Source organism: Chionomys nivalis, chromosome X, assembly GCF_950005125.1.
Source record: "Chionomys nivalis chromosome X, mChiNiv1.1, whole genome shotgun sequence".
Taxonomy (NCBI): Eukaryota; Metazoa; Chordata; class Mammalia; order Rodentia; family Cricetidae; genus Chionomys; species Chionomys nivalis.
Genome location: NC_080112.1, coordinates 127,704,173 through 127,724,357, shown reverse-complemented (window position 1 = coordinate 127,724,357; position 20,185 = coordinate 127,704,173). Strand labels below are relative to the sequence as shown.

The 20,185-nt window shown below is 40.4% G+C and overlaps 1 protein-coding gene across 8 annotated transcripts in view; it reads right to left on the bottom strand.

Annotated features, from left to right (window-relative positions):
• Positions 1-20,185, bottom strand: part of Frmpd4 (FERM and PDZ domain containing 4) — a 631,873-nt gene that overhangs the window by 14,564 nt on the left and 597,124 nt on the right. For 7 of the 8 annotated variants that reach the window (XM_057759464.1, XM_057759460.1, XM_057759465.1 and 4 more), the window contains 5 exons: positions 15,563-15,699; positions 10,863-10,989; positions 6,963-7,052; positions 6,222-6,404; positions 868-1,006 (listed from right to left, as the gene is read on the bottom strand). In XM_057759464.1, the coding sequence (XP_057615447.1) occupies positions 868-1,006; positions 6,222-6,404; positions 6,963-7,052; positions 10,863-10,989; positions 15,563-15,699 (676 nt within the window). The remainder of the gene's footprint in view (positions 1-867; positions 1,007-6,221; positions 6,405-6,962; positions 7,053-10,862; positions 10,990-15,562; positions 15,700-20,185) is intronic. The other variant, XM_057759459.1, reaches the window with a different exon arrangement.

The following is a 20,185-nucleotide window of genomic DNA, read 5'->3' as shown; positions in this document are numbered from 1 at the left end:
TGGCCAAATAAGCATGGGGCAGAAAAAAATGTAGTCACAGAACCATGACAACAGCCTAGTGGCAGAGTGTCTGTCTAGTACAGAAGACTAGGTGAGGACCTGAGTTCTATCCCACAAGCACCAAGAATAAAAGAAAGAATGGGAAAAGGACTGTCAAGAGTTCACAGCAATAAAAACCACTGTCTTTGAAGTGAGTACCTGTCATTTCCAAATTAAATTCAAGCTGCAATGGGTAAATCAGCATGTTTTTAAATTGTTATCAATGTCATCAGTTCTTAAAGGTTCCATGTTATATTTGGACATTACATTTTTTTTATAGGTGTAACCCTAAATTTTCTCTTTTCTTCATGGTAACGGGGATTGAAACAATAGTCTCACATGTGCTAGGCAGGCATTCTATACTATTTCTCTTTCTCTCTCTCTCTCTCTCATCATATGTGTCTGTATATATAGGCACACATATGTCCTAGTATGCATGTGGGGGTCAAAGAACAGCTGTATATGTTGGTACTTGTCTTCTACTGTGTTTAAGGCAGGATCTCTTTCTTGTTTGCTGCTGAGCTGTATAATCCAGGCCACCTGGCCCACAAGTTCTCAGGGATTCTTTTGTCTCTGCCTCCTATTTTGTTGTAGGGGCACTGGGAACACAGACATATATTATGTGTCTAGCTTCATGTGAATTTTGAGCACTGGAACTCAGGTCTTCATGTTTGTGTGAAATACACTTCCCATCTCCCTAGCCCTTGGGACCAGTATTCTTAAGTATAAGACATTACTTTTGAATTCTGTTCCTGATTACTATTGTTGGGACAGTTCTCAATAGTTAGGTACAAGGGTCAGTAATTCATGAATTTAGGAAGAAAATACCTGTGTCCTGTGTGCCTGCATTTTTCTTGTTGGCCATGTTAAATATTGATCTCCTGGAGTCCACAAGCAGCCGGTAGTATCCAGCCGTCAGACAGGCCAGGTTCATGGCATCTGATGACTCCATAAGGAGTATGATGGGCTGCACAACAAAGAAATACACAAGAAAGTATTTTTTATTAAAGTATTTCCCCATAGAGTATTTATAAATGCTTATGAACTGTAAGCAAATGAAGTTACTGAGTAAACATTCCATTGGAGAAATATAAATGGGAGAAACTCAGAGACAACACAAGGTTGCCTTACTGAGAAAACCTTTAGGAGACATGATTGACAAAGCCTGTTGCCTTCACAGAGAAGTTGACATACCTAGCAGAAGAGCTCTGAGAGAAACAGGGGACCAACCTAGCCCAAGTCACACTGTTAAGTGGGGAGGAGTGAGAGGAGCGGATTAAAGGTGTTAGAATCAATGGGAAAGATTTTCTGCAGAGCAAATGAGAATGCACCCGTTCTCTGCAGCAGGAAATATGACCATAACAGGAACAACATAGAGTTCACATATGCTCATTGTGAATATATGCACTGAACTTAAAATTTCCTTCCAACTCATTCTAGAAAAAAAAAAAAAGTACCAAGCTCCATGAAACACTGGTTTTCTTTTTACAATAGATAAACGTCCGAAGAGTAATAGTTAAGGCCGCTATTTTAGTTACCAAGAATTAAGCCTATGATATAAAAACATCAGGAATATTAAATTTGAGATTCATGGGGCTGAAGAGATGTCTCTGGTTGAGAGCTAGGACTGCTCTTAAAGGCCGTTGAGTTTGGTTTCCTACACTTCTACTTGGTGGCTCCCAACTGTCTGTAACTCTAGTTGGGGAAAGCCAATGACCTCTTCTGTCCCCCCCCCCCCCGTGTGTGTGTGTGTGTGTGTGTCGGTATGGGTGCACAGACACACACACTTCAGAAAATCTCTTTGAAAATGTAAGATCTGTGGTGAAAATGAGTGTTCAAGAGAAATAAAATGCAAGTCAGAATTGAGACTGTAACTATGTGGAAAGTGTCAAAGAGAGCTGAAAAAAGATTGTTTCTAAAAGAAGTTGTAAATTTCCACAAATGTAAACTAGAGCTGAAAAGAGGCACTGTTAAAATTGGAAGCAATGAGCTTGTAAGAGGCCATGTACCTTGGGTATGGAATGATACGCCGATAGGATAATATTTCTCATTGGCTTGCAAGGATGTGTTCTTGTTGGAAGAAAGAGCAAAGGATACAGAAATGTGTGAACAGAAGAAAGCAGACAACAGAAAAGATCAAGAAAAGAAAGTGACTGGTCTCTATTTCTCACTCTCAGAAGTAGTACACTGCAGGTACTGTGCCCTTGATTATTGGAACAACACTTGCCATCCAAAATTCATGAACTGTCATTTCCACCAGAACTGCAGTCCCTGCTTAATCTTTAAGCTACCCCATCATCATCAGTCAGTTCAGAGATGACACTTGTAGCTGGAAGTATTTTTTGTCCTGCTGGTCCCCCTGGACCAGTTTTTCTCTGGCCACCTATTCCTGAAGCAGCTTATGAAATAACCACTCTGAGGCTTATTATAAGTTTTATTGTTTAGCCAATGTCTTGGGCATCTAACTAGTTAGCTGTAACTATTAAATTAACCCATTTCTATTAATCTGTGTGTTGTCACAGGCTGTGGCTTACAGGTACAGCATGTTACTCCTTTGTGTGATACACGACATCTCCTCGACTCTGCCTACTCTCTCTCTCTCTCTCTCTCTCTCTCTCTCTCTCTCTCTCTCTCTCTGTATCTTTGTTTGAACTTTACTCTGCTAAACCATTGGCTGAAAGAGCTTTATTCATCAACCAATAAAAGCAACACATATATGGAAGGACATCCCACATCATCTTCCCTTTTGTCTAAAAATAAGGTTTTAATTTTAACATAGTAAAATTATAAATAACAAAACATTTCTGTTCTTGTCTTTGTGGGAAAATAGAAAATACCCATCTTCATTAAATCAAGAGACCTTGTACATCTAGTCATCTAAGGAAGAAAAGATAGCTAACCATCTGACTTATGATACCAATATTCTTTGCAGGGTAAAAATCTCACTACCTTAACATCCATATCTCCTTACTTTTTAATATAGTAATAGCAGTGACTCACTGAAAAATCAAAGTTAGCTATACTCTGGTTTCTCTTCAGGTCGTATAAATCTTTCGCCTTTTACAAAGTTAGCTTTGGTGCTATACTATGGCTCTCTCCTTCTCTAAATCCAAGCATGTTGTTAATTTAGAGCCGCCTGGTGTGGGACAGAAGAATAAAAATCTAGGGACTAAAGTTATCAAAACTCTGCTTTCAAAAATTCTACTTCTTCTGTTACCTATTTTTGTCTCTATGGCACCTTTCCTTTGATATATGTCTATCAAAATTCAAACTTTCCATTTTGATATTAATAATGTTTAAGTTCTCCAAAATGAACAATAAATTTTCCTACAGAAATCTCTGAAGTCTTAAGAAAGAAGATGGGAGTCCCACAACAATGATTCTACCTGGTTCATATGATACCATTGAGGCAAGAAACACCACTCAAAGATCAGTTTTGGGCTACAAACTGCTCAAGATGATTCTACTTTCACTAACTGAGATAGTACACATTCTTACAAAACTCTGGTCAGAACTTCAAATAAGAACCTCAGAAAAACCTTACCCACTACTCAGAGACTGTCTACAATTGTTACAGACAGTACTCTTGAGACTTAATCATTGTTTTAGTTTTTACAAGATCCCATAGAAATATCCTTGCCTCCATGTCAGCTAGAAGTAATTCCAGAAAATGTCATCCCCTCTCCCAACAGATTTTGTCTTATCGGGGTTATTGATATTTGTCATCTGTTAGGAGTTATATAGGGTTGGGGGTGAAATATGAGTTAGGATCAGGAACCTTTTTTTGAAAAAGAAAAAAATTGGGAATAGATGGGATGGGATTACAGGTAGATTAGTGTATCTATTTGTGAACTATTAGTTATAGATGATTTACATTGGTAAAGATTCTTGTATATTGATACACATATAAAATTATCTTTGTATTTCTGTCTAAGATAATTTATATATTGATAAAAATTCAAATTATATTTGTTATATTGAGTATGCTCCTATTTCTGTTTACAATATTTGTACACAAATGCAAGGTTATTTTGTCATGTTGTATGTATGTATGTTTCTACCTCTGCTTAAGATAGTTTATATATTGATGTAATTTTAGGATTTTTTTTATCATATTGCATTATATATTTCTACCTATGATCAAGATATTTATATATATTATTACAGTTCAAGATCATTGTCCTCATTACTGCACATATGTTTAAATATTGTTTATTTTTATAATGTGAAGCATAATCTTTAAATTATATAGGTTATAAGAATTACAGGTTAATAGTCAGACATGTTTGTCATATTTAGTTATGTTAGTTAGGTCCTCAAGATGCACAGAGATGTGCTCTGCATAGGTAGGTAATTTTCAGACACTTCAAAGAACTGTAAAATATGACATTTAAATAACTCAAGATTTTGTTGACATGAGACATGATTTCTCTTGGCAGCACTGATCTATTCCCAAGAGAATGTTGGACACCGAAGACACTTCACTTGGAGCTTGTTTTCTTCTTAGCAAAATTGGCCTTTAGGCAAAGAATTGCCCTTTCCTTGACTACTGACAATATGCATGATGTCCAAACTGGACAAGCAGGATACAAGCAAACGCAATTGCCCAAACTCGCCAAGAAAAAGTAGGGAAGTCTTTTGAATGTTCCTGCTTCTGAAATGGTCCGTAGGATATTCGAGGCCTTAGGCAAAGTTGGTTGCCCCAACATTGCATAAGAGTCATTGGGTGATGATTCAAGTAGCCACCTGTTTCTGTCATTTCCTGCACCTTTTTGAAGTTGCTTGCTTGCACTTCTTGCTTACTCAGGTAATATTAATTTCTTTTTCATGTCTTTGATGGTCATAGTTATTTTCCTCTCTTAACTTAGCTAAGACATCTTTAGTATAAAATTTAGACTCCTCAGGTTAGGATAATTATTGAAATAATCTCTGTCATTTGCTAATCACTTTAGACTGGACATTTAGCATACTTTTTCTTTTTGATGTTGTTCATATTGGTTGTAGTTCTACTTTTGTATATGTTTTTGCCTTTTCTTTCTCCTGGACAATACTTGATATTTGTTCTTATTGAATATAGTTTTGTATTAGGTTTAGAACCCTCTTGTTTAGATAAAAGGAGGAGGTGCTGTGGAGTTCATTCAGCCAATAGCCTTTTGGTTACCAGCTCATTAGGGCATGGTCTGAGGTACTATGTGTGAATTGATAAGCGCAGACAAAAAGTGTGCTTGCTTTCTTGGGTGGTGGTTGGAATTCTGTTTGCAGCTTCCAGTACCCAGAGAGCAGAGGACTACAGCTCTCTCCCCTTATTGAAAGCTTTTCTCCAAATAAATACTTGTTATCCATTATTCTGGGCTCTTGTGGACTTTCCCAATTGTGTCTAAAAAGACCATTTCCAGGATCTCCCCACTCAATTCTCATTGGGACACACTATTCCTATTACTAATGACAACATCCAGTTCCCATCCATTATGTATTTTCCCTACAATGTGACCATTTCTCTCAGCATCTTGGACCATGAACTACCAAGAATCTTGCCACACTTGTGGTTGTCTAGGAAGCCAATTGGAGTCATTTGGAATTAAGGGCATGGCATCATGTGAACCTCCATGTTCTCTCTATCATGGTAATCTCTTGCTGCAGAGCATGCTAACACATTCTGATGAGCTTTGCAGAAAATCTCTATAATCACCCCAGTGTCTCTTAATTTTCTTCTCCAACTCTGCCGTAGTGGGATTGACATTAGGGCTGGGTATCCCAATTTAACCAAAGAAAATGAGAATTTTAATACATCTAGGAGAGCTCTTGCTGATTCCCCATGTGAACAATCTAGTCTAGAAGTCAAATGGGAACACATTTTCCCTGATGTTATATGATCACCAGTAGTATTCTATAATCAGAAGGGCCCGAGAGATGATGACTTGCTTTTTGTACATAAATGAGGAAACTGTGCTCTAAGAAATATATCAACCTGTCCCCAAATCATACAGCAATTTAATGAGGCCTAGAGTCCCTGGACTGGAGTTCTCTAGATTTATTGTTCTTTTTTCTTTTTTTCTTCTTTGCAATATGGCATCTTTGAGACCCTGCACACATCAACTCTTCCCTGCATGGTGAGTGCCATCAATGTTATCAGAAATGATCTGTTCAAGCCAGGGCCAAGGGTCAACATCTGAAAGCCTTACCTTCACATCTAACACGTGCAACTCCACCCTCACCAAGCTCTCCTCTTCCGTAAACATTTCAATCCTGTTGACGTGGCTGAAGTCAGCTAAAAGAGCCACCAGGTTGGTTTTGGTGTTTATGACATGGCTTATGCCATAGCGGGGACCAACCAGAAGAGTCACTTCTGAGCGCTTCTCTGCCTGCTGAGGGAAAGAGAATGACAGAATATTTCAAAGCCTGGACTTTCTGAAGCACTTTGGAAATCTCAGTCTGAGAGTCTGTTTTCATAAGATCACATTGCTTTCTTCAGAAAGTTTTTCTGGGTCACACTGTACTAAATCACCCAATTAGGAGGATGTGGATATGAGTGTATGGAAGCACTGATAAATTATGAATCACATAGAAAGTAAATGTTATCATGCTGCAATAAATTTATAAACGTCAGAAGCTTTTAGAAGTAAGACTTGTGGATATTTTCCCCTTCCGGTCCAGTGATTGAAAGACTACCATTGTTAAGAGTCCTTTGATTTCCCTGTTTCTTTGCTTTTCTTTTTCCAAGGATTGCTACAGCAAAGCTATCTGGCTTGATATTTCACAAGCTATCTTCGGACTGTGATGAAGTCAGTTAGGATTGAAGACAAGGAAAGATTCCCAGCCTTTGTTTTTGTCATCAGGGACAACTCCTTGAAGATAGCCTGTGTTGTGACACTTGGCAGACCTCTGTGACTGCAAACAGAAAGAAAGAAAGAAAATGAAATTACCACTAATGTTGCCTTGAACACACGACCTCCGTATAGTCGCAGGTCGCTGAGGAACTTGAGATAGTGAACCTTGGCTTGCAATGCAGACAGCTGAGGAGAGAAAAGAAAGCTTAAATGTGGATTCCAGTGGGTGGGGCCCTTTCTACTATAGAAACAAAGACACAAGAGAAAGATGCTTTTTTGTTTGAGACATGGTTTCATGTATCCTCGGCTACCCTTCAATTTGCTATTTAGCTGAGGATGACCTTGAACTTCTGATCCTCTCGTCTTCAACTCTAGAGTGTTAGAATTACTCATGTGTGTCACCATGCTCAGTTTATGCAGTACTGGGGTGGAATTCAGGGCTCTGTGTTTTCTGTCAACTGAATTTCACCTCCAGCCCCAAAGGATGCTTTTATTGCTGGGGAGATAGGGTGTGAGAAAGAGTCTTCAGTAAGAAGGGTAGTAAATTGGAATATCCTGGGTTTTCTGGTGTCAGACTGCAATTTGACATCAAGATTCAAACTTGATTGCTTCTGGAGGTGTGTGTGTGTGTGTGTGTGTGTGCATGTGTGTGTGTACTGGGGTAGGTACATAAGTGTGAATACACAATTCACACCATTCAAAAATGAGAACAAAGTGAGATATTGCTCCCTGAAAATGTCTGCCCACTGGGAGTTTACAATAGGCAAGGGATAGTTTCCAATTGTGATTAGGGGCAAAGGAATGGGGCATGTGGCATGTAAATGTGCCAATGACACAAGAGACACACCTGCACATAGATTTGTGGGGGTATCTGAAATCTATGCAAAGTCTTTAAGCAGCTTGCTCACTTCCCCTCTCAAGTTGCTTCCACTCCTTTCAAGTTTCCAGGGAGAATGAACTTCCTGAGCTCCAACCATGGAGAACCAATCTGAGCCTGCTGTGTAAACCCTTGTTTTGTTAATTCAGCTCTGAGATCTGTTAAGAATTCTCTGAGTTGAAATACCAATACCCACATAGAACTGATCTGTATAGAGACTTCAAAATTGTAGGCTTTTATATCATTTTTTAAAAAATGGAATTTGACTAGAAATCTGTCTTTGTTTCATATTGAATGCAAAAGGAATGTTTCTCAGAGTAATATTTTCAACAAGGCAGAGATGATCCCCATTAAGTAGCAAAGACTAAAATTCCGTTTCAGCCATGCATGACTTTCCAACTCTTGCTAACTACAAAGAGAGATACTGCCCTTTGTGCAGTTGGGATTTCGCACTGTTCGCTCACTCTAAATCTTGCCAAAAACCTGAAACAATTTAAGCAAACCACTCACTCATGGCTGGGAATGATAGTTTTATAGAAAACACACGCACACACAAAATTGGTACATGATAAATAAGAGAATTAACTAAAATTGGTGGTTGCCAAATTATTATGAGGCCAGTAGATGAGGCTTTGAAAATTAACCAAATAAAACTAGATAACAGAAATCATATTTGGGCAAATAAGGACAAAATCCATGAAACTAAAGTGTGTAGGTGTGTGTGTGTGTGTGTATGTGTATGTGAGGGTGTGCATGTGTATGAGTGCATGTGTGCACAGAGGACAGAGGACAAACTCAGGCATGATTTCTCAAAAGTCAGTCACCTCATTTTATTGGAGAGTGTAGCTCGTAGGCCTGAAGGTCTTTAAGCAGGCTAGACTGGCTGACAAGTGCATTCAAGTGAGTTGTTGCAGTGAGATACAGTGAGCCTATGTCCATCTTCCCAGCGCTGGGATTGTCACCACATGTACCATCATTACATGGGTTCTGGGACTGATAGATGTAGGGATAAGTCCCGCTCATTAGGGGGCATGTTTGCCTCAGGCTAATGTTTATCTATAAATCTGGCGAGCATGCTCGCAGCGCTTGCTTCTGCTTTCCTGGTCTCCACGGGAACGGTGGTTCTGTAAGTCTATTTCCCCATTAAAGCTGTATATATTTTTACAATCTGTCTACATTCATTTATGCCATTACATTTTGGCGCCCAACGTGGGGCTCGAACCCACAACCCTGAGATTAAGAGTCTCATGCTCTACCGACTGAGCTAACCAAAGTTGGTTGACTCAACATTGCAAACAAGACTTTGGGTGATTGCCCAGGTAGTCAGTTGTCTCTGTCAATTGTTGCACATTTTGGATGTATCTTGTTTGTTAAGTAATATTTATTCCCTTCTCAGATCTTTGACGGAGTTGAAGATTATATAATTGTAGTTACTCTCTACATTATTTAGACTCCTTGAGATAGAATGTTTAGCAAAACTTTTGTTCTCAATATTGCTTGTTATATTTATTATTTGTTATTATTGTATATAGTTGTATTTGGTTTAGTTCTGTCTTATTTAGACAAAAGGGGGAGATGTAGGGATAAGTCCCGCCCCTTAGGGGGCGTGTTCGCCTCGGGCTAATGTTTACCTAGAAATCTGGCGAGCATGCTTGCAGCACTTGCTTCTGCTTTCCTGGTCTCTGTGGGAACGGTGGTTCTGTAAGTCTATTTCCCCATTAAAGCTGTATATATTTTTACAATCTGTCTGCATTCATTTACGCCGTTACAGATAGAACTGTGTTTTTTTTTGTTCTTTTGTGGTTTTTGGTTTTGTTTGGTTTTTCAATACAGGATTTCTCTGTGGCTTTGGAGCTGTCCTGAAACTAGCTCTTGTAGACCAGGTTGGCCTCAAACTCACAGAGATCTGCCTGCCTCTGCCTCCCAAGTGCTGGGATTAAAGGCGTGCACCACCCACCACCACCTGGCCTGGGGTTCTGGGATTGAATTCAGGTCCTCCTCCTTGTGTAGCAAGTGTTTTCCCGACCAAACAGTCTCCCAGCCCTAGGGATCATAAATCTTTTGACCCATGGTATCTTGCTATTTTTCTGAAGCTGAGTGCTCACAGTGAGGTGATTGGAGTCATTTTCGTTTGAAACTGGGAAGGAGAGTGTGGCTGAGAGTGTACTGAAGTTGATCATATGTTTGAAAAAAATGTTTATGAGGTGAAACCTTATAAAATGACAGAGAATAGGATCCTAAAAGCAAAGGACTACCCGCATGAATGGTGAGTTGCATTGGGGTCAGGCAAGTATCAATAGCCCATATCAGCTGCAATGTGTACTCAGGCCATTCCCTGTTTTATAGGCTCAGAGATTTAAGACTCCTTGCCCTTCTCCTTACTGGAATTTGTTGTTATTGCTTCTAAACCATATCTTTCTTTTCCTTTTAAATGGACTTTGTGTGTCTCCCACTTAATGAAAACAGAAATGAATACAAAGATTTTACTCCCCATGACCAGTGACAGAAATCACTTTGCTTTCTCTTCCCATTGTAGTATTTAATCTAATGGTTGTCACTGGGAATGTTGGTGGTAGTGATTTTGATCATTAGGACACATTTTTGTTTGTGACAATTAAGGGAGGGGTGACCCTGGCATGTGGTCAGAATAGATCAAGGAAGGATGCTGCATCATATTTCACAATGCCAAGAGTATCACCATTTTATCTTACCCAATGTCCACAGCTTCCTTGGAAAGAATCCCTAATGACTACAGTAACTGGCCTGCAGGGCTCTTTACTGGCTGCTGGGCATTTAAGTTAGTCTGAGCAGTAACCAGTTACAGGATAAAAGTGTACAATTTTCTTGTGATTTGATCCCTTGATGGAAAAGTCTCGTGTGAGCACCACTTGCCTCTGGCCCCATACAATAAGGAGTTTCCAACTTGTGAGAAAGGAATAGATATCTGGAAGGATCGGCAGATTTTGTTCTTTTTAGACATATGTAAATAGTGTACAAAGTTCTTCTGGAAATGTGGTATGCTAAGTGTGTTCTTTATGGGCTCATTTGAAATGACTTTTTGAATGAAGGCAAATGTCTCTGCTTAAAATCTAGATTCTATTAAGATGTAACTGGGATACCTTTTTACCCGGTGGTACCAAGTTTTGATTTGCTTTGACAAGGTGGGAGAGAGCTTTCTTGATGTTCTTCTCTTTCATGCTCTGCAGCACAGCAGATGGAAGAAATGTCTCCAGGCCCCATTCTTTCCTGCAACAGAAAGCGCATCATTCACTCCCCAATTCTTGTGATGATGACTTCCATAAGACCAAATGACACTCTGCTGTTTGTTGGAACAAATGGACTCTTGGTAAGACAGAGAAGCAACTTTTCATTTCCATGTGGGAAACACCTTATTGGATCATTGATACACATGTTCACATTTAAAAAGAAACATATATATCCCTCACTCTGTAGAAAGAACACTAACAATGGACATTAAAGAGTCATTTTGTTCAACCAATTTCAGTCTCCTAAATACATACATTCTATATCCAGATATTTCCAATATGTTTCTTTGTCTTCCTCAGCTTGTCCTTACTGTCTTCATTGATTTGCATGCCTTAGGGCTATTGGTGTCTTTATTTTAAAACATACACACTCACATATCACACACACACACACACACACATAGACATATGGGGGGCAGTGCTAGGGTTCAGAGACCTACAGTAGAACAAAACATGACTGACCACCACAACCAACAAAACAACAAAAACAAAAACCCAGAAATCAATGACATGATTCCTAACAATCTTCTGCTATTCTCATACTTCAGTGCCTAGACAAGTCTTCATAAGAGAGGCTTTCTCTGGAAGCTGATGGGAGCAGATGAGGATTCCCATACCCAAATATTAGGCGGAGCTCAGGAACCCCATGTAAGAGGTCAAGGAAGGATTGTAGGAACCAGAGGGGTGGAGGATACCAGGAGAACATGGCCCACAGAATGTGCTAACATAGCTCATAGGGGCTCACAGAGACTGGAGTGGCAATTATGGAGCCTGCACGGTCTGACCTAGGTCCTCTGCATATATGTAACGGCTCAATAGCTTGGTGCTCTTGTCAGATTCCTAACATTGAGAGCACAGGATATCTCTGACTCTTTTGCCAGCTTTTGGGCCCCCTTTTCTCCTGTTGGGTTGTTTTCTCCAGCCTTGATCTGAGGGGTTGTGCCTAGTCTTATTGCACCTGGTTATGGTGTGTTCAGTTGATATCTCTGGGAGTCCTGTTCTTTTCTGAAGGGAAACAGAGAAGCAGTGGATCTGGGGGAGAGGGGAATGGAGGGGGTTACCTGGGAGAAAGGAGGAAAGGGAGGCTGTAGTCAGGATGTATTGCATAGATAAGAATAAGAGAAAAATTCAAAATAAGAAAAATAAAATACCCATACATATGCATTGGAGGGGCACATCACTAGGGCAGGAACCCAAGGTTGTATTTATGCTAGTGATGTGTCCCAGCCGTATATTATTATCCTAGTGAGTTTTCGCATCATTGTATCTTTTAAAATACATTTTTTGGGGGAGTTTTCTACAACATGTTTTGATCTCAGTGATCCCCATTCTCCTATCTTCCCAGATTTATCCCCTTTTCTGTCTACCCAACTCTGTGTGCCCCCACTCTCCACTTACCCTACAAATACTAATCCGCACTGTCTAGATATTCTTGGACGTGTGTTCTTCCACTAATATATCTTTGTACCTCACCTTTACATTCAGACCACAAGTTCCTTGATAGTCAGGATTATATTTACTACAAATTAGTGCTTTCTACTACCTGATGGAAATGCCATATACAATGCTCAGTCAAATATTTGGTAGACGAACTGAGTGGTGCCAACACAGCTGCAGACTGCAAGATTTCAAGTGAAGCTACTTATCTTTGAGAGGTTCTGGGCTGCACAATGTTCTCCTTGGGAAGATTGGCTAGACAGGAGGAGCAGAAAGGTGTACTAGTTTTCTAATGATAGGGTCTCTCACTGACCTAAACTTTACTGGGTAGGCCAGGCTTGCTGACTTTGCTTTATCAGTGCTGGGATTACATGCACACACCACATGCATTGCCAGCTTTTAAAAGCATGGGTTCTGGGGCTCAAATTCTGGTCCTTATGTTTATACAGCATGCATGTTAGTGACTGAGCTGTTTCCCCAGCTCCCCAGATGCATTTTAGTTGTCTGAATACATTCTCTAGTTGTATAGGCGCCTTTGCAAATGGCAGCCAGTTTTATCTGTCCCTAAACACTTTAGGTAGCTGGAGAAGGAACATGTGAATGTGTCCAGCTGAGACCTGTTTGTGAACAGTCTTTCAGACTACAGCCATTATGCGTACGCCCCAGGGAAAAGGGCTGGACCACTCAAGGGAGCGAACCATATAGGAAGGCTTTTCATCATTTAGTTGCCAGTAGGTAAATTTATAATAGCTCAAACAGTGGCACTGGGAGCAGGAAATTGAAGCTTTAGTCTTCCCCAACCCAGGCTCTAAAGCCTGTTGAGCAAAGGCTTCAGGATGGGTAGTGTGGCAGCCCCTGAGAAAGTGCCTTTGGAGAGTGGGATTATTTTCATTTGTCCTTGTTTTGAGTGCAGATGGGGAGAAATCCAAAGCTTTTAGCATGGCGTGGAGATACGGATTCAGTCTGGTGAGTTCACCTTTTTGTTAGCATAAAGAGCTGCTGGGATGAAGTAACTGGTGTTTACTATAGGCTAAAGAATCTCTTGCTGAGAGACTGAACGTTCCCTCTTAAAGGATGACCCTTAAATAGATTCATCAGCTGGAGGCAATACAAACCATCTATTTTCTAAGAAAAGCAAATTTTCCTTGGCCAAAGAGGGATGCGGCTGTTAAAATGGCATCCTCGGCGAGAGAAGGCATCTAAAGTTTACAAATAAGATGTGCCCCACAGAGTCAACTTTGTTGAGTGACATCTTTGCCAGGCACTTCTCAGTTTTTTTTTTCCTACATAGATACCAAGGCACCATGCTTTCTGATTGTGGCATATTTTTGAGATGTATTTTTATTTTATGTGCATGCGTGTTTTGCCTGCATGTTTGTATGTGTACTAAATGCATGTACAATGCCCACATAGGCCAGATGAGGGTGCCAGTTTGTGCTGGGACTGGAGTTACAGATGGTTGTAAGTCATCAGATGGATGCTAGGAACCAAACTCACGTCCTCTGCAAGAGCAACAAGTACTCTTAACCAGTGGGTCATTTCTCCAGCTCGCTCTTTTTACTGTCTTTGTCATGATCTTATTATGTAACTTGGGATGGCTTCAAACATGTGATTCTAACTCAGACTCCCTCAATGCTAGGATTATTGGTGTGAGCCACCAGGCCCAGCTGATCTCCTGCCATGATGACGCTTCAGAAAATGTCCCTCCGTGACAGTGGTTATCAACCTTGCTGATGCTGCAATTCTTTAATAAAGTTTCTCAAGTTGTGGTAACCACCAACCACAAAATTATTTCATTCCTACTTCATAACTATAATTTTGCACTGTTACTTATCGTAACATAAAGATCTGTGTTTTCTGATGGTCTAAGGCAACCACTGTGAAAAGGACATTTGAACTCCAAAGGGGTTGTGACCCACAGGTTGAGAATCACTGTTCTATAACCACCCTAGCAAGAGAGGGGGGATTCTAAAGAGACATTTGTGTCCATTCTTTGTTCTAGCAGGCTGTTAAGACAAAGGAGCCCCTAGAAAATGAATTCTTCCAAGACTATCACACTGGAAGAAGGCAATGGCTGAAGTGTGGTACCACCCAGAGGAGGAATTTGCCTCCTAGGAAGAAATACCATACACTCCCCACATTTTATCTGAATACCACGCAACAGAGACCAAACAATGAAGATTAAATGGTGGGCTGGACCACACCTTGATCAAGACTGCTGAGTTACATATACCTCTTGCCCGCTATTAAAACCTAAACTCCACAAATCTAAATCTCATGTCAGGACCTTAAAGATAGACTTGGGGCTCAGTATACCCATTTTTTGTTCCTCTTCTCAGTTCTACCGCATGAAATTCATCTTTTTTCTTCTTTTCTTCCTATAACTTGTCTCTTTAATTGGCGTATTTTTGCAGGGTGGCCAAGCCTAACTGGACTCTCACAATAATCCTGTCTATCACACAAACTCAGGCACAAAGAGTAGTTCCACTGCTTGGGATTTAACCCTTCCCCACCCCTAACCCTATATTGTGAATTGGTGAAGTAACAAGCTACTTAATAATCTTGTACCTCACTTTACCCATTTATCTTTGAAGTAAACCCTGGGCACCAAATGTGCTGATACTGATTTTCTTCCTGATTCTGAGAGAGGAGCACAGTAAGTTGCTCAGGTTGGCCTTGCACTCAGTCTACTGCTCGGGATTCTCCTGTGTCAGCCTCACGAATAGCTAAAATTATGGGCCTGCACCATCAGGCCGAGTTGTTTCTTTATGGTGTTTTGGGGACAAAATCTTGTTATGTGGTCTCGGCTGGTCTTGTACCCATGGTAAGCCTTCTGCCTCAGGACACTCTACCGCTAAAGTTGATGGGGTGGCAGGAGTGAGCCATCATTCTGGGGCGTCCATATCATTTTAAGAACTTGCTTTCACTTTGCCTGCAGTTTTCTAAAGGTGGGTAAAGTGAGAAACACATCTTTCCTATTATAAAAGACAAAATATTTGTCTATTTTCCCACTAGTTTACAAAGATTTAGCCACAAACAAGTTGAACTTTGCAAACAGATACAAAAAAGTGAAGGAAAATCCACGGCATCTCACCGCACCAAGTGTGAACACTTACTCAATGTATTTGAGGGAGATTTTCTGCGTCTGTTTGGTGGTGACAGTGGCGATGTACATTTGTAAGGCGGCCAGCCGCAAGGCAATGTCGTATTTCAGCTCAGGTCCAAATCGCTCCTGAACGACGTCGTTACAACTCTGCAAAGAGACCAGCAGAGGGCGCAGTTCATCAGCGCATGGGCTGCCTTGTGCTCCCCTTTAGAGGAGCAGGTGACAAGCGTTTCCCAAGTGTTTCAACCTTCACTTCTAAGGTACCGAGGCTAAATGTGGAAACATCCCCACCGTGCTGCTTGGAGTCAAGTCAGTCTTTAATTGCACGAACACAGCGACCACACAAAACCTTTAACAGTCATCGACAAGCTGTTATTTAAATATTTAGCTTTTTGTAAAAATAATTAAGAATTTGGGGATGGAACTGCCAAACACAGGTGCTGAAGCTGAACAAGGAAGCCCGGTGGAGGAATGTGGTTTTTGCTGCTGGACTTGGAATCCTGGCTTCCAAACTTCATTCATTTTTCATAAGTTGTGGCTTTGGGCAAATTTCTAACTTGGCGGTGCCTCGGTTTTCCTTTCTCTAAAATGGAGTGATGCTGTTTTCTAATTGCAAGGTGTTGTGAGGACTAAAATAGTTAAATTGTACTTGGAAGCTGTAAGCACACTTCTAAAGGTTTATATATGTCATTCCCAGTTTTGTTTTGTGTGGAACTGGGGTTTGCAGTCCTGGCTTTGCCAACGATAGCTATCATGTTTGAAACCTTACCGTTTATTTGAACCCTTGACCTCAGTTTATTCATCTGTGAGTGGGGCTCATAAGAAACACTTCACTACAGCTGCTTAAGGATTAAGAGGCATGTGCTTTATCACCGGGCATTGGCATATGATCTAAGGGTAGCTATTAAAACCTATTCATCTCAATGGCTGCAGCCCTCCCATTTCAAGCACGTGATTATGTGGGAGTTATCTCTTGGAATCGATTTGTTCAGAGCATGGGTCAAAATGTAGGCCATGTATGGTATTTCACCCTATAGTTTCAGCTACTTCTGAGGCTGTGGTATGTGAATGTCTTAGCTTTTCTATTGCTGTTCTAAGTATCACGAACAAGGCAACTTACAGAAGGAGGAGTTTATTGGGGGTTTACAGTTCAGAGGGTGAGTGCATGACCATCATGGCAGGGAACATGTCAGCAGGCAGGCAGGAATGGTGCTGGAGCAGTAGCTGAGAGCTTATATCCTTACTCAAAGTGAGGCAGAGCCCTAACTAAAAATGAGGGCTTTTGAAATATCAAAGCCCACATCCAGTGCCACACTCCTCTAACAAGGTCATCCTTCCTAACTCCCCCGAACAGTTCCACCCACTGGAGACCAAGCATTCAAATACAGGAGCCTATGGGGAGTGTTCTCATTCAAACCATCACAGTAAACTACAAATTCAAGGCTAGCCTGAGCAAAATCATCAGACTGCATCTCAGTTAACCAAAGTGGCTGAGTATGTATGGTAAAATGGCCACAGATACTAGACTCGAGTACTGGATTCCTCTCTTGTTAGGAGCAAAGTTGGGAGCGGAGAGTAGAAGGAACATGCAGACTATGTAAGCAGATTCTGTACGTGTGCTGACTGATTTTTTTTATTGACAACTGGGTTCTAGTTCTAGAAAAACATACACCCTTTCCTGCATCCTTCTTGAATTCTTTGCCTTCTCTCAAGCAGACATTAAAGGGAAACACACGCAGCAATTTATTTTTTGCTCCCTTTCTAAGGGAAGCACATTAGTAATCATCTCATACTGATTTCATGAAGTTAGGACCACATACCACTACGTGGCTTCCGTATGTAGTATTTAAACACTGCATACTTAGCACATCATAGGTTTTGTATCTACATATGATGGATGCATATTTTTCACTACACTGCTTCATTGCTAAGTGAGTCCAGTTGTCCTCCCAATGCCTCCTTAAGAAGGATTTTCGCCTTTTTTCCCCTGAAAGACATTATAGTTTCCTGGAGCACACAGCAACTTGTGTTTGAAGGGATTCTGTTAAGCACAAGACCTGGGATGGTTGGGTCATACCCTCAAAAACATTTTAAAGCTGCAACTTGTTTTTTGTTTTTTTTTAATTTTGATTTTAACAATCATGCCCAAGTGCTTGAGGCAATCTTGGCCCCAACATGTTAACAGCCTAGGTAAGATTGTCTCATACAGTCCACTAAGAGAACTGGAAGCCCAGAATGTGGTGTGTGCCCGTGTGTATGTATACATACATGTATGTATGGGTGCACAGGCATATGTGTGCTTATGTGTGTTAGGGTCAAAGGACATCTTTGAATGTTGGACCTCAAGAGGCATCCACCTTATTATTATTATTTATAGTTTGACAGGATCTGTCACTAGCTTGGAATTTACCAAGGCTGGGTAAATTCCCAGGCTAGGCTAGCTGGCTGGCAACCCTCTGGGCTCTACTTATCCATCTTTACTTCCTTGATGCTGGATTACAAGCTTGTGCTTCTATGTCTTACTTTTGCTTAATGTGGGCTCTTGAGATGAAACCCATGTGTTTATGTTTTTTAAGGACCGAGCTACTGCCCCAGTCCTAGAAGCTGGTTTGTGAGAAGTTATTTTGTCAAATGACGTTTTTGAAAACTGCTACTGCATAAGGATTCAAAGCAGATATGTGTGTGTGTGTGTGTGTGCGTGTGTGTAGAACTTAGAATAAAAGCCCAGGTTTGACAGTAGGTTTTTTTTTTGTTGTTGTTTTGTTTTGTTTTTTTTTTTGGTTTTTTTCGAGACAGGGTTTCTCTGTAGCTTTGGTTCCTGTCCCAGAACTAGCTCTTATAGACCAGGCTGACCTCGAACTCCCAGAGATCTGCCTGCCTCTGCCTCCGGAGTGCTGGGATTAAAGGCGTGTGCCACCACCGCCCGGCTGACAGTAGGTTATTTCAACTATACATGTGTGCATGTATAAAACTTGAATAAAAAAGCCCAGGTTTGACAGTAGGCTATTTCAACTACCAACACAGTTACTTTAGCCATGACATGTTAGTTTTCTTATATGAAAAATGGTTGAACGCTGAAGAACAACTAACTTAAGAGCTAGCTAATTTGAAAGGTTGTTGTGATAGCTCTAAGGTGATAATTCATAAATGGAATGTGTTATAGAAACACGAGTCATTACTGTTACTTTTCCTAAGACCTCTGGCTGGCCTGAACCATTTTTTCCATTCCTGTTTTACCTTGCTGTGGTGATTTGAATAAAAATGGTCCCTGTAGGTTCATATGATTGAATATTTGGTCTCCAAACATTTAGGAAGGTTTAGGAGGTGTAGCAGTGTTGGGGTAAGTGTATCATTGGGAGTGGGCTTTGAAGTTGCAAAAGCCTATGACTTTCTCAGTTGTGGTTGTGGATCAAGAGAGAAACTTACAACTACTGCTCTAACAAAATGCCTGCCTGCCTGCGACCATACTTCCCACCATAATAGCACGAATTCTCTGAAAATATCAGCAAGCTCCAATTCAATGCTTTGAAAGAAACATTTGAAAAAAGTTGCCTTGGTTATGGTGTTTCATCATAGCAATAACTAAGACACTTGCATTTAAACAGACTTCTGCATGACTCTTTTGACAAGGCAATTAATTAGTCACTTAGTTATTATATAATTAGTTAAGAATGACCCTGGAGAGGTGGTGTGCAATATGAATTATACACACACACAAACATGTGTGTGTGTGTGTGAAAGAGAGATTAATCATCCTTTTATTACTCTTAAATCTATTACTTAAAATACAGTCTTACAGGTGAGTAGTATGCTTATAAAAAGTTCGTTTGTAATTAATGCATGCTTAAGAGGAAAGCGATACTATTAACATGTTTGTAAAGATTTTGGTGGCTCATGAGTTGTATCCTGTTTACTAATTGGTATAAACAACTTTTTTTTTTCTGAATAGAGAGTGAAGAGGGCAAACATCGGCAAGCATATAATCATTATGAATTAGAACAGTCTAGATAATTAGAGTTTACTGCTAATATATATGCTAAAATCTGTAAAAGACCTCACGGGCTATTAATGACTCAGAGATGAATATGTTTGATCACTATGAAACCAGTTTGCATCTTTATGCTTTATCTGGCCAATGGTGACTGTCCTCATTACGAGTCTGCTAAGTTAAATCGATTTTGGTCTTGTAAAGTACTATGTGTGACTTCTGTTTCCTCTTCTGTTCTCCAGGCAATTTCATTGTGTCTTTGTAGTAGCTTAAAACTCAACACAGGCACACAGGAGACCGGTTGACTTCTAGTAGACAGATGGGTTATTTTAGACGCACCACACAGTCTGTGATACAGTCATTTCCAAGTAGAGTCTGAGGCAAAAAAACAAACAAACAAACAAACAAAAAAACAAACAAACAAAAAAAACAAAAAAAAACCCATGTTCATTTCTTATTCTCTGAGGGGGAAATATAAGATGATAGTCACTTGATTTTAGTCTCCATTGCCCATAGTATACGGCTCTCCATCTCCCGTGCAGCCTATTCCTTTAAGAAGCAGATAAACCACCACCCCCATGAAAGGGAAGGCAGGAAAACAGAAACAACATCAGCCTTTTTCTTCCAGTCCCAAGGCAAACTCTC